Genomic DNA, 27,648 nt, shown 5'->3' with positions numbered 1-27,648 from the left:
GACTAAATTTGGATAAGGACATTTTATTTAATATCAGAAGAGAATAATTCACATTGCAAAAAAACTTTCCATATCTCTAAAGCACTAAAAACATTATTCTTATAGCATGAGGGAGTTTAGTTATTTTCAGATAGAAAAGGTTGCGAAGCATTGAGACACCAAGAGAAACCAAGTTCTCAAACCTGGATATTTACATGAAGGCTGACCTGACAAAGCATGAGAAGTGAAGGCAGGGGTTGGTGAATGGAGGTATGGTTGGCCCTTTGGGGTATTTCATACGTAATACCTGTCCTATTTCTATATGCAAAGTCTGAATATAAAGTCAAACAACTGGATTTCTTAATTTCCTCCAGGGAATTATTCTAAGGGAATGACTTTTATTCAGCAACTATTCATAGACTGTGGGGATTTAGAAAGCACTGCATTAGGATTTACAGTGATACAGACAAATCCCACGAATCAATCTGAGCTAGTAGGGGAAGCAATACAGGCATAATGAGGTGCGGCAGGAGGCATGCGCCGTTAACAACAGGATAGGCAAGAAGATGAGCACCCCACAGTGAGGATCGTCTTGAACAAAACCAGGGCTGAGATTAGGCCAACGACTTGACAAACAAGAACACTCGGAATGAGAAAGCTAAGTAGAAGCTCCTGTTTTGTGCTTAGGACATTCAAAGGAAACAGCGAGGAGGAAGGCTGACTACTGGTTATGGCTAGTCTGGTCACCAGAGCAAGCCATCTTTCTGAAAACAACTAAAATTGCTGGGGAAATATTTTCAAGATCTTCATAGATACGTTGATGAACTGAAAGTATAGTAAGAATTTTCAAGTCAACATCTGAGAGAAAGCAAAGAGATTACTGGAAGTTGCCTCTGAATAAATTGGTTTTAAACCCAAAATGCAAGGGACCTTTTTTTTGACATTAGGAAACTTTTAATGTGATTCTCCACTTTAACTGATTAAAGAAGGATGACAATATGATCATTCATAACAAAAACTTTTATCAGAGTAGAAATGGAAAGCTATCTCTTAATCTGATAATATTTATCTGCAAAGAGGCCAGAGCGAGTATCAAATCTAATAGTAAAATATTGGAGGTTTTCCCCTTGAGATAAATACCGATAACCTATTAATACAACTTCTATTTAAGTAGTCTTAAACAAGTATTTCACTTGAGGCTCCAGAGAGTACAATAAAAGATAAAAAGAAATAAAAGGAGTAACACTGGGAAAGAAGAATCAAATTGTTACTACTTGCATATGATGATGTTACTGCGTGTGTAGAAATTCAAAGGAATTTACAAAGATCTTATTTGAAATAATCAGAACGTTTAGTGATTTTGTTAGATAAGAAAAGTACTATAGACCAATTGCATTTCTAAATATTACAAGAATTTTAAAAACATGAAAGATGCTATTTATAAAAGCCTCAAGTTAGAAATCTACATAAAACAGTGGAGGAACCTGGGCTGCCTTGTGGGGGGGGCGGGGGGGGCTGGCGGGGTATCCTCAGTAGCAGACACCTGGGAGCCTTAAGAAATGGCTAGAGGGGAAAAACCAGGTGGGTTTATCCAGGTGGGTGAGTGAGTAGAAGAGAACAGAATTCATCAATACACTTACCACCTGGATATCACTTCTGTTAACATTTTGCCACACAGCTTCCTGACTTTTCTATATGCTCACTGTGCAGAAAAGAGTTAACACAGCAGGCCTGCACTGCTGGTGTCCTTAAAAACCCTTCTTGCAAGTTTGGCCCTTGGATGGCGTCTGGAAAGGTGGCTGGCCAACACCTACACAAATTGTCACTAATTGATAAGGATGGCTCCCTGTACCTCATCTATCTGTACAAAGAATGTGGCCTGTTGGGTCATACCAGGCTGAGGATGGCAATGTGACTGATGCCCAATAAAATCCCTGGGCATTGAGTTTCTAATGAGTTTCCCTGGGCATGAACGTGTCAGAGATGCTGCTGTAATTTCATTGTCGAGAGAAAGATACATTCTGTGTGATCCTTAAGGAAAAGAGACGTTACGAGGAGGTCTGCGCGTGGATTCCTGCAGATGCCACCTGGCTCTCATGATTTCCTCCGTGTATATTTTCACTAAACTCTTGCAATCAATCCTAGCTGTAAGTCCTCCAAAATGAAACTTCTAATGTGGACCTTCAACAAACACATATGATATTTTTCAGAAAGTGAGATCATATTATATGTGCCATTTTATTTTATTTTCCTCTACTGATGACTTTTTATTACACAGTTTGAAAGCAAACATGCTCATATGAAAACACCAGGAGTTTGATACAAATGATTGGATTGCTAAAGAATATGAGATAAGTCAAGAAAAAAAGAATTCGAGGTTCATTTTAAAGACTCTTTATCTCCTTCTTGAATAGCTTTACAACAACTCAATGATTAAATGGCCTTCTATTGCCTTTAGTCTTTCCTTAATGCCTCTTATTTGCCCCAACATGTCTCTACATGACTTACTGTCTTTTATTTTCTGGTCAGCACTCTTTGGGTTGCCAGGAACTAAAATCTACTCACTGTGTCATAAGAAAAAGTAAAAGTACATGTTCATATGTCCGGGGTATGGGTGGATATTTTAAAGATGTATCTGTCTTCTTGAGCCCAAGGAAAGGAAACAGGGTCCAGTCAAATTTCAGTGATCTGGGGACATGTCAAGAGCCGATGTTCTCTTGTCTGTCAGAGGCCACAGGCTTCTCGGTTGATTGTTTCCGGAGCCTGTTAGCTCTATATTTCTCTCTTCACACAGATCACCTTCTTTTCTTCAACTTGTGTTTGGCCAAAAAGTCATGTCAGCCCTTCAGTGAGCATGGTTTTTTAGCCATATTTTTCATGATGAACTTCTTTAGTGATTTATCCCAATTCAAAAACTCCAGTCAGCTGTGGCTTGAAAAGGAGAGTTTCAGTAGGCAGCAGGTATTGTGGGTGTGAACAGCCGACTCCAACAGATGGCGGTGACTGACATCTCTCAGTGAATTACTACCTGTGCCTGACACATAGGTAACACTCAATAAACTTATAACAGGTGAAAGACTCTTTGATGAGTATTTCGGAAGGTCTCATGGTCCACGCTGACTGTTAAGGGAAGTGACGAGTTTAGAATGTGGTCAAGGGTCACTTTTCATGTTCTTACAAACCAGCTCTGTCTATACCCTCTTGATAAGTGAGTGACTGTTCTAGAGAGTAGCCGAAGACTTACCCTAAGAGCTACCCATATTTTAGATGCTGTAGAGAGGTATTTTCCAAATTTTAGTCATTTGTGTACCTTCTCATGTTTTTTGTGATCCCCATATCCCTCTTGCACTATTAACTTAATCTTGAAAAAGGTGAGCTAACAAGCTTTTTATTTTTATTTAGATGTATTTACTAGCTTTATTCCCCTTGACATAGTTCTAGGATGCTGTAGGTCACAATGGCTTCATCTGTCCAGTAGAGAAGCTAACTTTTGTTCTACCAGTTGTATGTATACCACAGTTAGTCCATAAGCATAGGGAGAAGTATATGCACCATTTTGTAATCTGTCTTTTCACCTAGAATGTGCAGTGAATCTATTTCAATATCAGTGAATGCAGATCTACAATGACATAAATTTTTACATAGTATTATAATTTTGCACTTTTGAGTTTTTGTATTTTTTTTATTGCACTGTCACTTTAAAAAACACTTTGTGATGTGGCTCTTAATCCTTGTTCATGATTACTTTTGGGGACATTTTAGAAGTGGTAGTTTTGGGTCTATTAATATTTTAATTTTTGATGCATATTGTAAATTGACTTTAAAAAATACATACCAATGTCCACACTGACAGCATGTATAAGAGAAAAGCTTAAAGCTTATTTTCCTCTCTCAGAACAACAAAATCATTAATTAAAAAAATCTGAATGATTCAGCTATAGTTCTTTTTAAAATTGCTTTCATTCAATTGCTTGCACAAGTCAACATTTTCAAAAGTTTTTCTGTTTAGTGGCTGTATTTTCTCTTCATGATGTACTTGCCCATATTTTTCATTTTTTAAATTATTTGGCTCTATTTTTATGATATTTAAATTTCTTTATATATTTTATTTCTATAAAGAAGTGACTTTTTAATGTTTTTAAATATTATTCCTTATTTTGTCCTTTAATTAATAGGTAATTGATATTGTTATATAAATCATTTGTGCATTCAAATCATTTCATTTATGATTTGATTTCAACTTGTATTTGGCCAAAAGTCATGTCAGCCCTTCAGTGAGCATGGTTTTTTAGCCATTTTTTCCATGATGAACTTCTTTAGTGATTTATCCCAATTCAAAAACTCCAGCCAGCTGTGGCTTAAAAAGGAGAGTTTCAGTAGGCAGCAGGTATTCTGGGCATGAACAGTTATAATTCTTTTTTTAATTGCTTTCATTTCAATTGCTATTTTCATGTTTAGAAAGCTCCCCTAGATTGGATGTATTTATTTAAATTTTCTTTTAAATTTATTATAATTTAAGAACTATTGTAACATCAGATTGATTTTATTTTAGAATAAATTATGAAATAAAATCTAATCAGCACCTTTTAATATTAAATGATGTGAATGACTCCATTTCTTTTAAAAATAACCCTTACTCAATATTTTACTACATAATGATATTACTTTTGGATTTTCCTTTCTATGCTTTGATCTGTGGGTTTAATATTCCACTATTATAGTTAATGCAATTTTATAATACATTTTGCTTTCTGGCAGGGCAAGGGGCCAGCAACCCTTATCACTGCTCCTCAGAATATCCTGGGATTTTCATGCACAATTAGTCTTCCATCTGAAATTAGAAACATTTATCAGATATGACAAAATGGATATTTGCTTACAATTTATTTGAATTTAAAGATGAAATAAGGACTAATTGGTATTTCTACAAAACTGAGACATCCTGTCGGTGTATAAAGTCTCTATTTCATGCAGATGTTATTCTGTAGCCCTCAGAAGAGTTTCTTTACGGCTTCATTTTAATAAAGCTTGACTAGAAGTTGTTAAATATATTGCTACATGTTTTGTGAAGTCGATAATTTAAATTCCCCATTTTTGCACTGACCTTTTCACACAGATGTGTTAGCTCTCAAAGGTACTCATATAACTTATATTTCCTGTTGATATCCTCTTTTGCAGGCTGTTCAGGGATTCTGTCTTACACATGCAGCCCTGTGGGCACAGGCAGGATGTTTAAACATCTCCTTCCTCCCCTGGATAGTGACTCTGTAGAGCTCACTTCTAAACTCATTCTGAGCTGTTGCACCACTGATCATCAGCAATGATACCTCTTGCCAAGTACAGATGCAGCAGCTCCTCGGTAGTTGTGTTACCACATCCCCTGGGAATGAATATTGTACTGTGTTTTTATACAAGTTCTTTCCACCTTGCTAATAAAGATTCATCAGGGGAAATGAGCAACTTGCTTGACTCAGATGCAAGAGTGAAGAAGCAAAAAGTGAAATCTGGTTCCTAAAGGTTTTCCAGAAAGGAAAGTTCAAGATAAAGTGGAATGGTTGGGAAAATCATCTCAGGAAGTACAGTAGTTCTGGGGGAAAAGAGATAGGAAGTCATCCCACTGAGCATTGAATGAGTTTGAATGAACACATGAAAGTTGAGTCAGTGAAGAAAGGATAATTTGCTAGAAAATGGGGATTTCTCGAACCCTATTTTTGTCTTGAGCTGATCACTCTCTTCCTATTAGACATATAATTTGACTGCACCTCTGGTCATTGGGCTCAGTGCCCTATTGAAGCAGGTAGGCTTGTACCGCGATCACATTCTCATTGCAAGGCGAGCAGGAAGAGGACGGCTCCATACATAGAAAAATGTGCGTGGGTGCTTTTCTGAGAAATTATCTTCTCAAATGAAAGAAGCCCTGGAGAGATGTCCAGAGCTACGCTAGCCAGGTAGAATTAAATCTCTTATTTTACAGTGGTTGGTTTCCTGAAAATGTATGAAACTATCAACATATTGTTAAAAATCATCAGAGAGGATAAAAAAGTCATCAGGAATTTAGAAAAAATAATATACTGAATTCCTTTCTCTGAATGCATCTACTCAGCCTAATCAGCTCTTGAATTTTGTAGCTGTTAAGATTGTTATATATTAATAATTAGGAAATCAAACCTTGTGTGTTATATCATCTTTCACTGACTTATATGGAATATGTATCCCTGAGGAAGGAGAATCTTTGTTGGCTAAGCACAAATGTACTCATCTTTCTCAGTGTAAATGCCTCTGGGATTGCTATTCAACTCCTCTCTCAGCTGCGATTCACTCTTCTCCACTTTGTAGATAACTTAGGTTGATACTCTTCAAATTACATTCTCTGGAATTGTGACTGGTCTTCTCAGTGTTAAGAGTACCTTAGAAAATCAGTGCTCATCCACAAGGCCAGCCTGATAGGTTACAAATCCCTTGATATTGCTATTATATCATATATGGCCAAGGTCACAGAAATCCTCTAACGTCTAATTCTGCCTTGGTTTAGCCATTCCTATGATATATTCAAAAGACATATATACACAGAAGACAATGCTGGATGGGAAATAAAAACACCAATTTATTATCATTAGCTGAATTGATTCCTGAAACTCAAATGCAGATTTCTCTGTAAAGTCAGCCAGAACACACAGCCTCCTTTAAAGGTGCCTAATGGCCTTGGCTTTCTTGCTAAAGCCAACCCCAAATCTAAAGGGCGTATGCTTTCCTGAAAGTTACATATGACTAAAGGAGGAGCTAAAATTAACCCCGGATGTGTGTGCAGGTGTGTGAAAAGCAGAAGAAGGAGAGCAAGATGTTCAGGTCTAGCCCAAGAGGGCGGCCCAAGGTCAAGTTCATGATTTGGTTACATGAAAAAAAAAAAAAAAATGGCAGCAACAAATGCACCAGGAAAGTCATTCTAATATCCAAGGTTTTCAACACATGGTGATCCCACCCACTTGTCAGCATCCTAGTATCTGACCCCAAGTATCCACAAGTCTTGGGAAAGAACAAAGCAAAAGATGGCAGCTTTTCTTATTGTCTGTATTATGTTAGGATGGGGGTTAACTGCACAGTATGATATGAATGCCATTTCTCATTTACCTAAGAGTGTATCTTTTCCACAGATGTCACATGGCTTGGTCCTCTGCTGTTGAAGATGAATACTCAAGCATTCTACCCTGTATTAATTAAAAAGAGTCTTCTCAGAGGGTCAGGTGAGAGCATTAATAAAGGAAGCGGATGATGTGGGCTCAGTATCAATTCTACTCACGAGTAGGCAAGACATTTTAATTCTCTGAGTCAGTGTTCTTATCTATAAAACCTGGGTCATAATATATATGTCCTAGGGATGCTCTAAAATGCAAAGGAAGTGACATCTTTCAATGGTATCAATCAGAGCAGGTTTGAGCAACTAGCATATTAAGCTGATTCACATCAGGGGTTAATAGTTTATTTCCTTTTCATGAGACAACGTGATAGGCCGAAGGCCTGGGCTAAGCAGGAGAACTTGGTGACCAACAGAACTGATCTTGCTTTAGTCTCTGCTGATCCTCAGGCCCTTCAGCAAGTCTCAAGCCTCAAAGAAATGGAAGAGATGCAGCTGACTTACATTCCGAGCAGACAGGCCCAGCATCCCACCATAAAGCAGGGCCTGCGAAGGAAATATAGTTTCTCCCCACTTGCTTCAACCCCTGGAAGGTATATCTCCTTGATGAGAAGACCAGGGGAAGAAAACGAAGAGACTTAGAAACAAAATGATTCTGTCAGAAAACCCTTACTGACAAGTGGATCCTGAAAATAAATATAAAGCAAGGAGACCGGCACCCTGTCTGCTCTCACTTCTGCAGGAAGACGAGATAGAAAATAAAATGTCTAACTCAAATTCTGGCCTCACGTACATGCAGATGGCTGAGCCGTGCGCGGAAGAACTGTTTGCTCTTTACACAGAATTTTCTATAAGGTTTACACTTAGCCTGCCTTTCTTGGCAATTCGATGATTTTACATCTTTTCTTTAACCTAGGGCCCCGGGAGTCTCCTAAAGGAATGCTGACCAAATTTAGATGTGTGCTAGTACATAAGAAATTAGGAAAAAACAGCTCCATTAACACATTAGAAACATAAAAATGGACAATTTTCTTTCTTGAACATGAATTCGATATATTTTATGCACCAAACATTATAACAGGCACTTTGCAAATATTTCCTCATTTAAAAATTGTGATCTGACTATACTGAAAGGCTGTGACTTAAGAAACACTCAAAAAGGGAGAGATATAGAGACAGGAGCTTCCTGGGTCCCTGAAACAGGGTTAGGTGCAATATTTCCAGGGCTGGTTTCCAGTCTGGCTAAGATTGGGTAACAGTATCTTCCAGAGCCTAGAATTCTGAACCCGGATATGTTTTCCTACAATAACCGTCCATTATTTTCCCTGGGTTGAAAATGTCAGTGGGCAGTAATTTATGTGATCCTGGCAAGAAGCTGTGTTTTTTCTCAATTTAATATTGGAAACGAAGGCTAAATGATCTCTGATCTTGAACACTAAACTCAGTTGCTTGATCATTGCTGCTCTGGGACGTTCTCCCTGTATCCTTGTGCTTTACTGCTTGGAAAGAGCAGGGTCCAGATTAATGTTGTCGCAGGGAAATAGCTCTCCCCACAACTCTACGAAGAGCTGATCGCAACTCTTTATTTCTCAAGCTGTAAATTGTCGGATTGAACAACGGAGTGAGGATAGTATAGGACACCGATATAAGAGCATCTTGGCTTGAGGAGTAGTTGGACTTAGGCCGTAAGTAAATAAAGGAGGCACAGCCATAATGGACAGTGACAACAATGAGGTGAGAAGCACAGGTGGAGAAAGCTTTGCACCTGCCTAAGGGGGAAGGAAATTGGAGTACGGCAGAGATGATGCAAATATAGGAAACCAAAATCAGTAACAGGGGGATTACCAGGACCAGGGCACAGAGCATGAAGATGACAATCTGACTGAGGTGGGTCTGGTGAGAAGCCACCTTGAGGACAGGACGGATGTCACAGAAGAAGTGGTGAAGTTGGTTGGAGGAGTGGAAGGGCAGGTGAAATACCAGGGACGTGATGATCTGTGCAATTGTGAAGCCACAGGCACAGGCCGCAGCCACCAGCCCCACGCACGCCCCACGGCCCATGAGCACTGAGTAGCGCAGGGGGTCACAGATGGCCACGTAGCGATCGTAGCCCATGGCTGCCAGCAGGAAAGAGTGGGAGCAGCCGAGGAAGAGGAAGGCAGACATCTGGATGGCACAGCCCAGGAAGGAGATGGTCTTCTTCGGGGCCAGCAGGTCGACCAGCATCTTGGGTACAATGACGAAGGTGTAGCAAGTCTCGGAGCAGGAGAGGACGGCGAGGAAGGAGTACATGGGGATGTGAAGGGCTCTGTCCAGCACGGTGGTGGAAACGACGATGGCATTGGTGCCCAGCGTGAACAGGTAGAGGAGCAGGAAGATCACGAAGAGCAGCGGCTGCAGCCTGGCCAGGGATGAGAAGCCAAGGAAGATGAACTCTCTCACCAGGGTCTCGTTGACCCGCTCTATGGCAAGTACATCCTCAGAGACAATCTGAGAGAAAGGAGGCGATAGTGCCAAGAGAAATCCCTGAAAATTAAAATCACAGGAAAGCGATCATCATAGAGCATGCACTCAGATTTTGAGCTCTAAACTCATTATTCCTCTTCCTTCCAGTTTTTTAAGACATGAAGAAGGATCTAAAATCAGGCAAAATGTCTACCCAACACTGTCTCCACAGCAATTCTGACACAGCAGGCAAACCATTCTTGACATTTCTCAGATTCAAGTGTCCCTTCATCTCCATGCACAGGATGAGGCAGTTATTCAAATTCTTCACCTCTCATTTTTGTGCATTTGACTTTCCTGCCCATATACCCTCCCCCTTTCCCTCTAGTTGTAAAATAAATCATTGGAATGCACTACACTTACATACGACTTTATATATATCTTCAATACCTTTTCATTATCATTCTCTTTGTATCCCCACCCCCTAGACCTACTTTCTCTCCAACTGGGCTCCGCCCCCTTACACTCTCATCACGCCCACTCTTGCTGCTCTGTCTTTATTCTGTTCCCAGATCCGGGGAAAGTTCCCCAAGGTGCAATCTATCTACACATCCTTCACTGCCCATCTCAGAGGCCTTCCTCCTGCAGAGAGGACCGAACTTTCTTCAGGATTCTTGGCCACGTTCATCACTTCCCTTAACTCCTGCTGAAATCACACCATGCTGATCTCGCCCATCACCCCCACCCCGTCTCCTCAATCCCGTCTTTTACCTCAGGCCAGACTAATCGTCTGATCACAATATATATATAATATAAATTGTATTATATTCCTTCCCTTTTCAAAAAATTTACTCATAGCTATAGCATAAAGTTCAGACTCTTCATGGTTTTTCAAGTCCTGTTTTGGGAAACAAAGTATCTTCTGTGATCATCTTTAGATCTCTACAGGAGGGATCACGACTGTGCAGTTATCACATTCTTCCTTGCTTCTGTTCTTCGTTCATGTTAGTTTATTTACTATTTTTTATTTATAAATATTTTACCACTATTCATACTCACCCAAATCTACTTTCTGGGGTGCGTCCTCATTAAGGAATTGTTTCTTCTTCAGAATTCACATAGGTACTGATTGCCAATTTGATATGTCATTTATTTAATTTTGAAATTTTATATTCTCTCTTTTCCACTAGATTTTGTGCCCTTGAAGGGAAGATGTAAAGTGTATGGATCTCAGCCTGAATTCTCTTCAGCATCTAGAACCATGTTAAGTACATAATAGCTTCTCAAAAAAGAAATCTCAGTTTACAATAGGAAAATAATCCCGAAGCATCTTGGCACTGGAATTCTATGAACTTAGGTTTATTTCCAATTCCTAGCGTACCTGTTACTCTTTAGAGCATTTGGAATGTAAATACCAATGGAATGTAAATGTAAACAGGAGGGAAATCATTAGGTAATCTTGTGTTTATCCCATTTTAAGAAGTATATCATTCAAAAGTATTGTCTTAAGTACTATTAATAACAAAAATTAATGACAATGTACCCTACCTTAGCTGAAAACCACTGAATCAAGAATATTAGGTGCTAAACAAAAAGTATTTAGCAGTGTGATCACAACCATGTGTCAGGCACTAGGCACTGTATGTTAGGGATACACACATAAATAAGACCCAGCCCAACGCCTCAAGTTGCTCCAGTTCAAGGTGAGATGTACTCAGAAGAAGGCATTATACAGTAATGTGGGGATTGAAATGGTAGATATGCATTTGCAATTGTGAGAGCACAAGGAGACAGATCTTTTGTACATCATTGGAAAAGAATATTTTTGTATTTATCTCTGAGTTTCTTCACATCTGTTATCAAAATGTTGAGCTAAATAAAGCATTCTTGGGAAAATACCATGAGCCTAGGCACATTGTAGTTTCTACTACTTAAATCCAGATGTAGAGGCAGCTACAGAAGAATCTCCTGGCTTCTGGGAGCACTGTTTCAACCTGGTGTTTTCTGCTTCCATAGTTAACACCCCCTACCCTCAACTCAAACCTTGTGAAAGAGACAAATCTTTTCTTCCTCGATCTTATTCCCCTGATTCTTTGCTCAATTTTTATTGCATATAAGATACCCTTATTAGTAATATGCTGTTGTCTCCTCGAATTTCAGGATCTGACTACTAATGGATTTCTAAATATATGATCTTGGAGTTTACCTTTATAAGCATGTATACAGTTGAGTAATGTAGGAATAAAGTGGGTTTTGAACTTAGATATAGGCTTTACTCCTGACTCTGGCATGTTCTAGTGGTAAGATCTTAAATTCTCCACGTCCCATTTTCTCATTTGTATGGTGAGAAAAGTAATTCTTGCCTCTCAGGGCTATAGTGAAAATTACCTGCAATCATGTAAAGGAAAGTTTCTAATTCAATAAACAGTGAATGTTTATTAAATACTTCCTTTTATTACATTATTGTTGTTTTATGGGGACTGGAATCAAAAATATTTCATCAGTGATACAGTGAGCATCTGACTCATGGCAAGCTGTTGCAACTGCTTTTTCTGCACTTTCCCAGAGATAGAAAATTTTAAAGGGATTATCATTCCCTGGGGATCTCCAAGCCTGACTCTAAGTAACCTGCTTTTCCATGGAGATTTGTTCTGTACTGGAAGGGAGGTAAGGGTACCATTCTTGAAGTACCATGCAAATCCTTTGGCGTCTGGCTGCCCTGTAGTCAGTCATCCATGCAGGTTACACACACCTGGTAGAAAACAAAGGAAGTTTCCTAAATCTTCTGTTTATTTATTTTGGGGGGGTAGTGGTTTGGGATAAACTTAGAAGATAAAATTGTAGTTAATTTTAGTCCCATACAAACATAAACTTAGGAGTTTCTTATTATGGATGTTTTATAATTACTGATGATACATATTTTATACAACATGTTTTATCTACACATTTAGGTATCTAATGTCAACTATTTATCGAACTGTTAAAGACTGGAATAGATTGTTTCATAATTATCATATTTTATGGTTTCATGATTTCTATTATGTCCTAAGCACTACACATGTAAATATAAATGAAATCATTTTTCCTTTCTCAGAGAAGAATCAAATAGCTAGCCAGATCACAAGACAGACTATCATAAACATTATAAAAGAAGTACAAGCAAAATGTCCTGAAATTCTTGACAAAGCAAATTATTTCATGGAAGTCTTTGGAGAACAAATGGTATTTGAATATCATCTTGCATTTTGATAAAAGTATGAACCGATTCTTTGTGGCATTATGTATATAAACATTGTGATTGAGCTGATTTCTTTTTTTCTTAAATACTGATTAGCCCTTCAGAATTTAACAAGTACCTGCTATTTTACTGAATAAATATAAAGAGACATCCTGTTTATGAAGGAAACGCATGACTTTATACATGTCTGTGAAACAAGACACTCATTTTCCCCCTTTCCTTTCTTCTGTTTCTTGACCATAAACTTCACACTGGGGTCACAAAATAAAAATACTCACCCCAACCTAACTCAGTGAGGTTTATGGGGACCATCACTCCAGCCTATTAGTCAATCCCTATTACTTTTGATGTTTCCAGGGAGAAAAAATACATCACGATTTTGGTATTAGTTCGTTAGCAAAAACTTAAATCCATCCTTTAAAAGTTTAATGTGAACTAATACTTGTTACATGTTCTCCATATTCTCGATAGAGTGAAAAAACTATTATATGTTTTCTCATTTGGTCCTCCTAATGGCCCGATGAGGTAGATACTACTTTAAATATCTCTATGATGAAGATGTGACTTTGAGAATCAAAGAGTTTAAGGTATCTCTCAAGTTCACACAGCTGGTAAAACTAGCACTAGACAGTAGATCTTCTGATGGGTGTAGGAGGGTGTGTGTGTGTGTGCACGCACACGCACATGAGCACACATGTGTTGGTGAGAAAGGGAAAGCAGTGTTCTGTCGCCCTCTTTCCGGATGAAAGTATTTAAAGAACGGCACTTCTGCTCTGGGTTTAAGTCCCAACTCCACCATGTGCCAGTTCTGGGACCTTGCTCTTTCTGAATCAGTTTCCTTATCTTTATAATGGGGGTCATTCTGATATCAGCCAACTTAACTTTCTAGGTTTCTCCAGTATGAATGAGAAAATATTATTACAGTGGTTAAGTGTTACACAAATGTTACTTCTGTGGTTGTCCTTTGGAATGGAAAAGGGACAGACAATTTTGAGAATATTTACTTTGACACTTGCTGGTACCCTCCCTTGGCTTCAGAAAGGATTTAACAGGATATGATGATCTTCCTGGCAGGACTGAGAAAGGCATGTGTATTAGTCCTTGTTTCTTACCAAGGAGCATCCCCAGAAAGCCAGAATTATGAAGGTGATAGCCATAGGGGGTCTCAAAGACCCAGCTTAGTAATTTCATTTGACAGATGAAGAAATTGAGCTTCAGGGGGTAGTATGAAGATCACAGGGAAAGCAACAGAGAGGATGTGTTAGCAACACAGGACAGAGGTCTTTTGTCTTTCAGATGAGTGTGAGTCCCATAGAAATAACCTGCCTCCTGGAGATGTTTATTACAGATAATTACCTCCATTTTGGGTACAGTGGCTATTCTTTTCCCAAGCCTACCTGTTCTCTGTGAGCTTGTGCTAGTGTTTCTGTCTCTGATTTTATTTTTTGATTCTGATTTTTGCTCTGAATTCTCAAAGACCACAGTTTCCTTGTCTTATTAACAGTTAACTTTTATTATTTGCAGAGCACTCACTAAGGTTTTGTTTTAGGTGCAACTTTGTCTAGATCCCAGCTAACACAACCATTTCTGAAAAAAATGTTAAGATTTTATAGGTATATATGTACAAGGGAATATTATTCAGCCTTAAAAAAGGAAGTCCTGCCATTTGCAATAGCATGAATGAGACTGGAGGACATTATGCTAAGTGAACTAAGTCAGACAGGGAAAGATTATTCATGAATATCAAGTATCTAGAAGAGTCTAACTCGGAGAAACAGGAAGTGGAGTTGTTATTGCTTGGTGGGTGGGTGGATAATGGGAGTGGCTGTTTAATGAATATAAGGTGTCAGTTATGCAAGATGAGTATGTCCCAGAGATTGCTGTACAACACTGTGCCTTCAGTTAGTAATATGGTATTGTGTACTTCAACATTTATAAGGAAGGAAGATTTCATGTTAAGTGTTCTTACTATAATAAAATGATAGATTTTGTGATTAAAATATTGTTGAATGCCCTATTAAAAAACTAAATCAGAACCAAGACAGTGTCTTTGTAAATTTGGGAAGAGCAATGAGTCAGTTAATTTAGAATATATATAAAACTTACCTGCATAGTTCTGCATGAATTCACTTTAAAGCTTAAATAATCCTGGTTAACATATTTGGAGCCCACGTTGTTCGTTAACAGCTGTCGCTGTTTCTTACTGGCATTGCATTAGCGTGGGCCCATCACCCTTTCCTGTCTCTTACCTGAGATGTGGGAACACAGGCTCCCCCCAGGGGATAGATGTTCACTCTCCTTCCCTGTCCACAGTCCAGTTTCTCAGTGTGGTAGGTGCTCCGTCCAGGATGGATGTCTGTTGTTCACAGATGGGCTCCCATTTGCCTCTCACTCTCCCACCCAGGAGGAGCCAGAGGCGCAAAGGCTACAGGACACAGAATCCAAGCTGAAGTGGAGAGAGGGGAAAGGTCACAGTGGACAGAGGCTACCGACCTCTACCCAGGAGTAGAGGTGGGATGACGGACTTAGACCCAGACCACATGTGACCAGTTTCCTCCTGCCATTTTGGGCCGATTGACCAAAGGCCACAAGTCACATCTAACAGTGACTGTGGAGCCGTTGGCACTTTCACTGCATTTATTGGTAGCAGGTGGTTCTTGTGTGGGTCTCCTGATGCCAGAGTCATTGTCATGGAGATGTTACACTGGGTTTAATTAAGAGCTGAATTGATTGTGGAAAATAGAGGTAAGTCATCAGATGCCCGATTGCTCAAAATTGGGCCCAGGCATGAGGGCTTAGGGAGCAGAACGCTCAAGCCACCCTCAGATGCAGCAATTTTAGAAAATTTCAGTTATTTTAAGTTCATTTATTGACATGTTACTGAAAGGACAACAGGAAAATTTATGCAGATAGTGATGATGACAGATACATTATAAAACATGTTTGTTTAACTTCCAAGATGGTTTTGTACTTACAGTTGGGGAAGAGGTTTCCTGTCAGGCTGAGAGGGTGGATCGAGCAATACTGCTTTTCATAGTGAAGGCCCTCATCAGAATTAGCTGAAAGGAGACACATTTTTCTCCCTCTCTATTCCATCACCCAGAAACTAATAAATGTACTGCCGTATGTCAGAGACACTAAATAAATATGTGCTGACTGTTGGGTGACTAAATGGTCAAAGACAGCATTTCCCCCATGATATAAACAACCCCCCCATTTAAACAAAAATACTATCACTCATTTTCTAATCTCCAAAATTTCTGATTTTACTTGTCTATGGCTAAGCAAGGAATGAATGTGATTTCAACATCACTTTTCAGCGGTAAGTCACTGAATGTTGAAGGCCCCTAACAATGGTTGGTGCACAGCAAGAAATCATCCAATATCTGATAGATGAAGAAATCATGATACTGGGAATAAAAGGGAGACCCAGAAGTTATTGAGAACAGAGATAATGCTCATGAAGAAGAAGGAAGGAAGAAGAGTGGAATTTAACATATTTAATCTGAATGCCAAACATTCTTGTGGTGATTGACGTCCATCATTCACTCACACTACTCTTTAGAACCAGTTGATTAAGGTTATTGACACTTACCAAGATGTACATACTAGATGTCTGCAACTGGATGAGTTGGGGATACATGTACACCCATGAAACTATCACCACCACCAAGGCCATAGGCATCTCCACCACCTCCCAACATTTCCTCCCACCATCTTTATTTATTATTATTATTACTGTTTTGTGGTAAGAACACTTAACATAAGAGCTATCTTATTAGCAAATTTTAAATATATAATATCATTAGGTGTAGGTACTATGCTGTGTAGTAGATCTCCAGAACTGACCTGGCATAACTGAAATTTTGTATCCTTTGACCAATATCTCCTCATTTACTGTTCCCCCAGTGCCTGGCTACCACCATTCTCCTCTCTGCTTCTATGAGTTTGACTATTTTAGAACCCACTCAAAAGGAGGTCATACAGTATTTGTCTTTGTGTGTCTGGCTTATTTCCCTTCACATAATGTTCTCCAGGTTCATCCCTGTTGCTGCAAATGAAAGAATGCCCCTTTCTTAAAAGGCTGAATAATATCCCATTGTATGTACACACCACATTTTCTTTATTCAATCATCCTTTGATATGAACCTTTGTTTCGTATCTTGATTATTGTGAGTAGTGCTGCAGTAGACACAGGATTGCAGGTGTCTCTTTGAGATCCTGACTTCAGTTTCCTTGGATAAATATCTAACTCCTATGGTAGTTTTATTTTTAGTTTTTAAGAGGAGATGCCATACTGTTTTTCGCAATGGCTGTATCAGTTCCCATTCCCACCAACAGTGTACCAGATTTCTCCACATCCTCACCAACCCTCATCTTTTGTCTGTTGGCTAATAGCCATTCAAACAGGTGTGAGGTGACATCTCATTATGGTCTTAATTTGCACTTATCTAATGAATAGCATTGTTGAATACTTTTTCATACACCTGTCGGCTATTTGCATGTCTTGAAAATGGGGAAAGGTCAGTCTCTTCAGTAACAGTGTTGGGAAAACCTGGATACCCACATGCAAAATTGCAGAATCACAAAGATGATTTAATATTTGAATGATCTATCTACATGTTTACCATGTAGAAAGAAATTGACCATTATATCATACACAAGGTCAGCTCAAAATAGATCAAACACTTAGAAGTAAGGTCTGAAACTATAAAACTCCTTGAAGGAAACATAGGGAAAAAGCTTCCTGACACTGAGCTTGACAATGACTTTTTAAATGTGACATCAAAAGCAAAAATCAGCAGGTGGAATTATATCAAACTAAAAAGCCCTGTACAGCAAAGATGCAATCAACAAATGAAAAGACAATCTGTGGAATAGGACAAAAATTTTGCAAACAATGCACTGCATAAGGGATTAATATCCAAAATACATAAGAACCTTTACAACTTAATAGCAAAAATAAAAAAAGAATTGATTTAAAAGGGTAAAGTACCTGAACACACATTTCTCCAAAGAAGATATACACATGACCACTCCACTGCTGACAATAATAATACCCCAATTTTATTGTTGTTTGTTTTGCCCTCACTCTCATCCTATTGCCTCACCCTAAAGTTCCAGGGAGGGGAGCAGGTAGCACATACTAAGATGGTCTGAATATTGAATTCTCTTGGCTGTAGTTTGGTTCAGGACGGGCATGTGATCCAAGTGTGGACAATCAGGAGCGGCAAGATTCAGTCTCCCAACTTCTGTTTGCACATCTGAAGAAATGAATTCTCTCTTCCTCTGGACTGGATTTTGTGAGCTGACAGTGTCAGAAACTGCTGCATTTAGACTAAAAATTGTCAGAGATTTAAGAAGCAGAGCTTCGAGAGGCATCCAGGTGGCTCTGAACTCTGCACCGGCCTGCTCCTGAAACCACTGCACCGCTCCACTTTTCCACTGACATGGACCAAGATTTATTTTTTGCTAATGCCAATTTGAATCGGATTATCTTTTGTTTGCAATCCAAAGAATCTTAAATTACAAGACCCCATCAATTCCAGTTTGGATTTGAGATGACTTAAATATGTATTATTGAGGCAAGCATAACTCTACTGAGTAATATATATAAGAAACTAGAACAAAGAGAAAGTAATGATATATTAATAAGGTGAATTTGGGAGGTGTCATTACATAGATATGCATACCTTGAAGCCAAATAAAATGTAATAAATTAAGCCTGAATATTAAACACCAAATTTCATCCTAGCTAATTCAAAAGACAGCATGAATAATTAAGAGTCGTGTTGTTCACAGATGTAAAATATGTGAGGGATGTGATTCCCAGTGTAGAAGTACTAATCAGATTAATGAAGCCATAAATAATTCTTGAATAACTAAGCCAAATAGAAAAAGGTCTATAAAACAGTGTGACTGCATCATACCTTAAGACATGAGATTTACAGCTTAAATGAAGAACATAGGTTTATTTTTCTCATCTCAGCCTACCCAGATCTCTAGTTTATATTGATCACTGGTCTGGATTAAGATTGTCCAGATCTTCTCCTGCTGCAATTCCCCCTCTACACCTTCTTCAAGGCCCCTGGGATGTTGGGATGACAAAACAAAACATTTCAACCCACTTACTCATGTCTCTTTTACTTCCCATACAATGGACAAGAGTTGTAGCTCTCTGAGCCCTGGACATTTTTACTTCAGTTTCTGTTATCTTGCTCCAAAGTGCACTTGAAGCACAAAAACACCCCGTTTCCCACAGTCTTTCCCTTCTCTTCTCAGTAGCTCCTTCTTCTCAGTTATTCTCAGAATGCTTCGGTATCTTTGTTGCATCTTCCCTCTGGCAGTCTGAATTTCAGAAATTTATTTCCTTTCCTTGCTCTGCAGGCATCTCTCTAACAGGGTCCAAGAGGCAAATATGTTCTCCTGTCCTCAGTTCTTCCTCACCCTCTAAATCCTTCCCCTGTGCCGTTAGGAGGATACCCCTCAGCCTGAAAATGGGGGATAGTTATGAAGGAGGGGAGGGGAGAAAGGTAGTTAATTCTAAGTGTCAGATCTGTGTTGCCTCTGGGCCGCGGCCAAAATAGCCCCCAAGCAGACTCCCAAGCAGTGTATTTGCAGGTAGAGGGCAGGTTGTGAATGAGAACAGGGAGAAATGCCCAATGATTGCATACCAGTGGGTATTCGTATAGGTTCATTTCTCATAATAGGAAGTAACTGATACATGGAAACAGAGTACAAAAAAAAGGAAATCAAATCCATTGCATTTATTGAAGAGAATTTTTCTATACATAGACCAGTCACAAATTTTATTAAAATATATTTTCTGAGTAATTACTGCATGGCTTATATTCTTTAGATGTTCAGAGTATGTAAGGAATAATGAAGTACAGTTCTTGTCATCACGAGTTTTAATATATTCATGGAGTATGAAACAATTAAGAAACAATAGTATTCTTGTATTAAAATATTGAATAATTTATGTGCTTATATTCTAAACTGTCTACTATTCATTGCTCATGTCTTTTCAACTTGATTGTTTCCTAAATTGTAAGTGCATTTTATTAAATATACATACACAAAAATGCACAACTTTTGAGTGTTCACGTGAATTCACAAAGTGATCCACTCATGTATCCACGCACCAGATTTAGAAGTAGAATGTCGCCCACTTCCCTGCCTGAGGAGCCCTTATTGTAACTTCTACCATTACATATTGACTGCCAGCTTCAAAAATCTACGAATGGAATTACAGAGTATATATTGTGCTTGTTTTGGCTTCTTTCACTCAAATGAGATTTGCAAGATTTACCCGTGATGCTAATTGTCGTAGGACATTTTCACTCCTCTGTAATAGTATAACATACGGATGCAGTTCAATTGATTTGATTCTTCTGCTGATGGTCTGGGCTCTAATAAAAAGTGTGCTAAGAACATGCTTGCACATACCCCTTGGTAACACGTGATTCTTTCTCTCTAATCTACACTTCCCAATGAATTGCTGGGTCACAGTTTACTAAGGCAGACTGAAGTTTTAGCCACAGCTCTTTATCCTTCCCAGTTCCTCTGTGGTGTGACTTGGCAGTTGCTGTCACTGTAATTCAGAGTATAATTCCCCACCCCAAAACTTCAGGCTAGTTAATGGGCTTTATGTTAGCCAGTGAAATGTGAATGGAAGTGATTGCCGGCCAGTTCCGTGCCTTGGAGAAGCCTTGCAGGTTTTCTGTAATCACCATGAGACCAGCCCTCTCTAAGTAGCTTCTGCCCTTTTAAATTGGCCCTAAACTTAATATAGTCAGCTTAGATCTGAGCCCAACCTACCCGAAGGGGCCAGACCCGAAGCACATGCGGCTTGAAGCAGTCATCAAGCCAAGCTCAGCTTGGATCAGCCAACCCCAAGTCAGCCTGCAGATACACAGCAAGAAAAGAAAAAAAAAGAAAAAAAGTTGTTCTAAAACCACATATTAAGTTTACCATTTTAGCCATTTTTAAGTAAATAGTTTGGTAATGTTGAGTATATTCTTATTATGAAATGGGTCTCTCGAACTTTGCATCTTGCAGATCTGAAATTCTGACCATTAAATAATTCTCTTTATGCGAAGTGAATAAGCCGGTCATAAAAAGACAAGTAAGACTTTTACCTCATTATGCTTTGGGGTGCTTTGTTGCACAGCAAATATTAAATGAAAGTATACAAGTGTTCCATCTTGCTAGAATTGGCCAAATAGTTTTCAAAGTGGTTGTGCCAATTTGTACTCCTGTTGATACTGTATGAGAGAGTTCCAGTGGCTCCATATTTGCAACGGTGGGTGAGTCAAATATGTTCTCCTTTCCTCAGTGGGTCTCCTTCCACATCCTCTAGCTTCTCCCACCTGGGCAGGCTTTCTAGGATGGGTGTGTAAGTGAACTTGCATTTTTGTGATACCAATGAGATTGAGTACCTTTTCACAAGTTAAACGGCCAGTTGGATTTTCTCTTTTTTGAAAGTATTGTTCAATATTTTGCCCACTAAAAAAGGGGAACATCTCTTTTTTAAATTGATTCACAGAAATATTGTGAACATTATGGATATCAGTACTTCACTGCTTATGTGTACTTGAAATATCTGACTCTGAAAATTACATTTTCACTCTATTAAGGTATCTTTTGATGAATAGCTTCTTAATTTTAATGAAGTATAATTTATCGATCTTCTTTGTGAGTAATGCTTTTGTGTGCTATTTAAGCAACTTTTGCCTCCACAAGATCATAATTTTATTTTTAAATATTCTAGAATGTTAATTGCTTAACCTTAAACATTTAGCTCTAATATCCATATGGAACTGATTCTGTATATGGTATGAGATAAAGATTCATTTTTTTCTCTTGTGGATATCCATTTGATGCTGCACTATTTTTTGTAAATATCATCTTTCATTCCAGCTATTTGAGGATGAACTTGAACTTCGGTGTTACCATTGTCATAAGCACATGAGTATACATACAGTGGCTTATTTCTGAATTAACTTTTCTGTTCCATTGTTCACGGCATGTATTCCTGCACCAACGTTATATCTTTTTTACTGTAACTTTCTTTTAAATTTGGTCGTTGGAAATGTAAGTTCTTTAGACTCGTGTTTTAAGATTAGTTTAGCATTTCTTTCTTTCATTCTTTTTTTTTTTTGCACTTCTAGATTCCGTATTCCTAGACATAGAGTTTTTATTTTCTGTTGATTCACAGAAATAAAATTTATTTTTGTATTAATGACTTTGTATCAGGTAACCTTGTAAATACATTTCATTTATTAATTTTATCTTTACCTGTATATTCTTATATAGTTTCTATGTTCTTAATAATATTTTTCAGTGACCAGAGTTTAATTTCTTCCTTTCAAAATACTTTTATTTTATTTGTTTTCCATATAGTAGGACAGACCTCTGGAACAGTAGTAAATTGAGTAGAGATATTGGGCATTGTTATCTCATTCCTAATATCAAAGGGAAATTTCACCTTATTTCATCAAGTGTGATATTTGCTGTAAGTTTTGAAAGATATGTTATCAGATTAAGAAAATCTACTTTTAATTTTATGTTTTTAAATTTATAATTACATGTTAAATGTTATAATTTTTTTCTACATCTCTGTTGCCAGGCAGTTTTCCCTGAGCACTAGGCGAAACCTCAACCCGGACTGGGGAGGGTTCTTGACTCAGATCAGGAAGGATTTCTCAGTCAAGCCGAACAAGTGCCAGCAAGAAAGGAATTCATTAAAGCACGAGTAGAAGCAAATGTCAGCAGCCATGCAGACAGTAGAGAGCGGGAAAGAACAGAGGGCGAAAAGGAAAGTTCATTGAACTGTTGCTCAGCGTAAGGCAAGCCCCTTGCCAACTCGTAAAGCCAGGGTCACCTGGCATCCAATGTCCACTTGATCTGCACTGTGTGGGAATTTTATATCCCTACTGCCCCAGAATGTTGGGGAGCCACAGAGCACTGGATGAAGTGAGTTTATGTTCTGAGGACTTCCACTTCCCTGCTGGTCTGAAATAAAACAGAGAGAGAGAAAAGGATTGTGTTAAAACTAGAATGCTGAATGAGATAGCACAGTGACAAAGACTTTTACCACTGGAGGTGGAGGTCAGCGAGTTGTCTTTATCATGAAAAAGAGTCCAGAGACAAATGTATTTGGCTCATGCAGCAAGAAGTTTATTTGATAAATCAGTACACACTCAGATAGGAGTGTGGGAAGCCTCACAGAGGAGGTGCTTAAGGGTTTAGGGTCTGGGGTTTTATAGGGCCTTTTGAGTAAGGACCAGCATAAAGCAGGATATATACAGATGATTAATATATTCCTTTGAAGTTTTGCCTCAAGAATAGGGTTATTTAGGTGACTGTGTTGATCCGGATCTCAGCATTCTTTACCCACATAGGTTCAATTACACATTGGAGGCCTGTGTCTCATCCTGTTTACAAAGTTACTTAATTGATTAAGGAGCTGGAAGAAGAGGAAGAACAGCACAGAGATTAAATTAAAGAATAAGCTGGGCCTTTTTTGCAGGCTAATTAATTTTACAAGGGCATGACCCTTGTCCCATTTCCCTGCTCTATCTCACATACCAAGACAAACATTTTAAATACGTAAGTCATATATTTAAAAATATACATGTGTATGTTTGTCTTGATAGAGGCAGAAAAAATATATCATTTATATCCTGTATGTGCCCCATCTGTTCATTCTCTCTGCCATCTGTCTAGCAATCATCTATCATCTATGTAATTTATTCAACAAAGCTATCAATCTATCTATCCTCTTTTCCATAACTATAGGAATTTTGAAATGTGAAAAATGTCAAACCAAGCAACCCTTGGATAAACCCTATTTGTTCAGATAATTGGATTCAGTCTGGCTGCCTTAATTTAACCCATGAAGCATTTCCTAATGGAATTATGTTTTTGCCTGAACTTTGTCAACTTCCGTCTGTCACCCTGGAGGCCAGTTTCCAAGCACACAAAACGCTTACATTTACTCCTCTAAGCTATGCATTCTTGCTCTCAGTCTGTACACCTGCTCGAAACACTCTTTACCACATTTCACCACGTTTGTTTTTCAGATATCGATTTTAAATATTACTTATTCCACAAAGCCCTTTTTTTGTTTCTCCAAGACTGAGTTGGATCCTTACACATATACAGCCATTACATCCTGAGTAATTACTCATCACACTACATTGCAATTCTCCTTTTTCTGTCTGCAGTGTTTTTTTTCTCTCTACTTCAGTTGCTCTGGCTGTCCTGTTGAGGGATAGATGCCTTAGAGAAATTAATGAAAGTAGAAAACACAATCTGGGTTGCAAGCATAGAATAAGTCTTTAATCAGTTTTTTGTAAATCAATATTAAAAGAAGCACTGAAGATCCAGAAAAATATATCCATTTAGTTTTGTGATAATTTATATCAACATATAAATGATAAGATCTCAATGACCTACTTTCTGCCATCATTTTTAAATTTAAACAAAGACTTTTGAAAGCCTCGTATGTGCCAGGTATATATCTTCACTGATATCACCATCTCTACCACGGTCGTCCCAAAATATAAATCCAGTGTTAGTCTGTGTTAGTCTCTGAAAAGAGTGGCAATTCATCTAAGGAGTGAGGATCTAAGACAGATTTATGAACAATTTCATATTGTAGCAAACAGAAAGAAGAGGGTTTATATCTCACATAAATCAGAAGGAAGTACATTTTACAGATGGTGTGTGTGTGTGTGTGTGCTGAATAAGAGCAGTTGGGGAAAAGTGTTCTGGAAATTCTGTGGCCACAGACAATGAAAATGAAAGCTACCTGTCAGTCTCTTCAGCTCAATCTTTCCAGTCGTTTCCGGAAGGGATACCAGAGCTAACAAACTCCTCTTCCCAGGGAGTAGTGTCCGTTTATCTCAGCAAAGAAAGCTTAAACCTCTGAATCAGGAAGATGTGTAATATAAATGTGCATGTTCCCAGTCAGCCATCATACTCAAAGGACTGTCTTGAGGCTGTTTTGGGCATTGTATTCTGATGAACAAGGGAGAAATTAGCGAACTAACCTTACCCCTGGGGCCCTCATTGCCAAACCCCTGGGTGTAGCATGAAAAAAAAAACTCTAGATATTCAAAAAAAATCAGTTGGCATAAATTCTACTAAGCTTGCTTTCATGCTTTTATTCCTCTTTTTTCCTGTTTTTTCCCTCTGTTCTTCCAAGCCTTGCTTTTCTTTCTCCTTTTCTCCTGCACTCTGATCTTCTCTTTTATCCCTGAAGATTATGTATAATGACCATGATATTAAGCCTTACAATTTGTCAGATGCAGATTCTATGTTTCAAAGCAAAGTGCTAGATATACCGTTAGGCATTTCCTCATTCAACCCTTCTGACAACCTGCTTTTAATAATTCCCTAATCCTTGAGTTAAAGTAATTGGTACATCCTCACACAGCTATTATGTGAGGAAACTTGCTTTTAAATCTAGGTTATGTGATTCCTACTCTGTCCAAGCAAAGAGCTCCTCAACTACATGTTGTCCAAGGGAAAAGGGGAGAAATGAAAATTCATGAAATTAGTACCATTTAGTTTTTTATTGAAACACACCTTTAACAAAAGCTGCAGTAAACTCAGCCAAATATATATGATACACCTATATAGGCGACTGAAATTTGGTTATTTATTATAGTGAGATGTGAAATAAAGAGGGGACTGTTCTTTACGCTGCCTGCAACTCCTAGTTTAGGGCTTTGCGCATAGCAGCAGATCCATGAACAGAACCCTTCAATGGCCAGCTTACTTTCACATTGTATCTGATATTAGTAGAATCCTAGTTTATAGAAAGAATAAAGGTAATGGAGGGATGAAAGGGAACTAATAGTTTTTTAATGCCTTCTATCAGGTAAGTTGGAATTGCTTTACATCTATTAAATTTATTTAGTTCTTAACAATGCCCCTCTTACGAGGCATTCAGAGTCTCATGTTACATAAGGGATAACTGACTATAACCCAGGTTAAGGCTGGCCCATGGCCTTTAGCTGGAAAATGATCCAAATCAAGATTCAAATCCAGGTCTCTGTGCCTCCAAAGTCTGTGTTTTCTACTTTACCATCAACTTCTTAGAACTTTAATTGCTTCTTCATTTATCCTTTAGTGAATTCATATTCTTCTTGTCTGTAAATTAATTTATATATTGTAAAAATTTCTTTTTAAACCTCAGATAGATAGAGAAGCAGTCAGAGACTTATATAGCATTCTATACTGTTTCCTCCAGTGTAGGAAGAATATGAACAAACTGGGCATGCACCAGCTGTGGTGTTGATCTGAGAAAACTGACGTTTTCAGTACAGGAACATAGCATGGCTTGAGTTCTTGAAACTTTCCACATTCAGAGAACGTTCTGGAGACCAGCTGATGTAACCTGTACAGTGGATATAGGCTAAACACAAAAAAGGGCTTTCCAATCAAAAGAATCAAGTTAACTTGAAGTCCTTATTTTTTTTCTTTTTGGCAGAAAATGGATAGATTTATTTATAGAATTGAAGCACTCTCGAGGTCACTTTCATGAAGATTACTTTCCTGACTTACTGACTCACTTACACAGTTTTTGGAAATGAGTATTTACTGAGGACCTTTCTCAAAGCCATCCTCACTTCTTTATTTCTCAGAGTGTAGACGAGGGGGTTGAGTAATGGGGTTATCACAGTATAGGTCACTGACACAAGCTGGTCTTTATCTGAGGAGTACAGGGATGTGGGCCTCAAGTAGATGAAGGAGGCGCAGCCGTAGTGGACAATGACCACTGTGAGGTGGGAGGCACAGGTGGAGAAGGCCTTGCGCTGTCCCTCCGCTGAGGAGATCTTGAGGATGGTGGAAACGATGAAGACATAGGAGATGAAGATCAATACCAAGGGAAACAGCAATACCAGAATGCTGAGGAAGAAAATGACCATCTCCTTCAGGCTGGTGTCTGTGCAGCCCAGTTTTATGACAGCGGAAATGTCGCAGAAAAAGTGGTTGATCCGATTGGAGGCGCAGAAGGGTACACTGAACACCAGGACGTTGACAACCACAGAGATCAGGAAACCACAGGAGCCGGCAGCCAGGACCAGCTGCAGGCAGGCGGCTCGGCTGACGATGAGTGTGTAGTTGAGAGGGTTGCAGATGGCAACGTAGCGGTCATAGCCCATCACAGCGATTAGGAAACAGTTGGTGCAAGCCAAGCCCACGAAGAAATAGAGCTGAGCGGCACACCCAGAGAGAGAAATAGTCGGGCTTGTGGAAAGCAGGTTGCTCAGCATTTTTGGTACAATGACCAAGGTGTAGCAGGTTTCGGAGCAGGAGAGCACGAAGAGAAAGAAGTACATAGGGGTGTGCAGAGCCCTGTCCAGACGAATGACGGTCATGATGGCGCTATTGGCCATCAGAGTGGTCAAGTAGACCAGCAGGAAGATAAAGAAGAGAAGGATCTGCAGATCCCCCAGGGTGGAGAAGCCTACGAGGATGAACTCAGCAATCATGCTCTGGTTCTGTCTCTTCATTGGTCAGTGGGGATCAGATGCAGACGTTTTAAAATCGAGGACAGAAAGAATTTGACAAGAGTGGAATGCCCCCCCCCAAAAAGACCATATTTGTGTTTCTGTACAAAGCTGGTAATCTGGTGATAAACAAACAAAAATAGCGTAACCAGTTAATCCCACTAATCAGGGGAAGGGGTAAAGCAGGAGGCATGAATTAATACCCCAGTCGTGGATAGTGGCACAAGTAATACCCTACTTCAAAGATAACTGAAGAAACTTACCTTTATTTTTCTAACTTGGCTCTACTCTTTGTATTCTTATTTGCATAGAAGGTTTGTACATAG

At 38.8% G+C, this 27,648-nt stretch overlaps 2 protein-coding genes across 2 annotated transcripts; both read right to left on the bottom strand.

The window, feature by feature from the left end:
* Nucleotides 1-8,632: 8,632 nt before the first annotated feature.
* LOC118930910 (olfactory receptor 10K2) lies at nucleotides 8,633-14,906 on the bottom strand. The gene is made up of 2 exons (XM_036922932.2): nucleotides 14,901-14,906; nucleotides 8,633-9,601 (listed from the first exon to the last, which is right to left on the bottom strand). The coding sequence occupies exons 1-2, from the start codon at nucleotides 14,904-14,906 to the stop codon at nucleotides 8,633-8,635; spliced, it is 975 nt and encodes a 324-aa protein (XP_036778827.2).
* An 11,474-nt stretch (nucleotides 14,907-26,380) lies between these two features.
* On the bottom strand, nucleotides 26,381-27,325 carry LOC118930567 (olfactory receptor 10T2-like). Its single transcript, XM_036922081.2, has one exon. It carries the CDS (start codon nucleotides 27,323-27,325, stop codon nucleotides 26,381-26,383), a length of 945 nt encoding a protein of 314 aa, XP_036777976.2.
* Nucleotides 27,326-27,648: the final 323 nt, after the last annotated feature.

Source organism: Manis pentadactyla, chromosome 19 (assembly GCF_030020395.1).
Source record: "Manis pentadactyla isolate mManPen7 chromosome 19, mManPen7.hap1, whole genome shotgun sequence".
Lineage (NCBI taxonomy): Eukaryota > Metazoa > Chordata > Mammalia > Pholidota > Manidae > Manis > Manis pentadactyla.
The sequence above is the reverse complement of the archived record's forward strand: the minus strand, read 5'-3'. Positions and strand labels throughout refer to the sequence as shown.

Excerpts from the sequence above, each read along its gene's own strand:
- LOC118930567 (XM_036922081.2), bottom strand. The coding sequence starts at position 27,325 with ATGAAGAGACAGAACCAGAGCATGATTGCTGAGTTCATCCTCGTAGGC.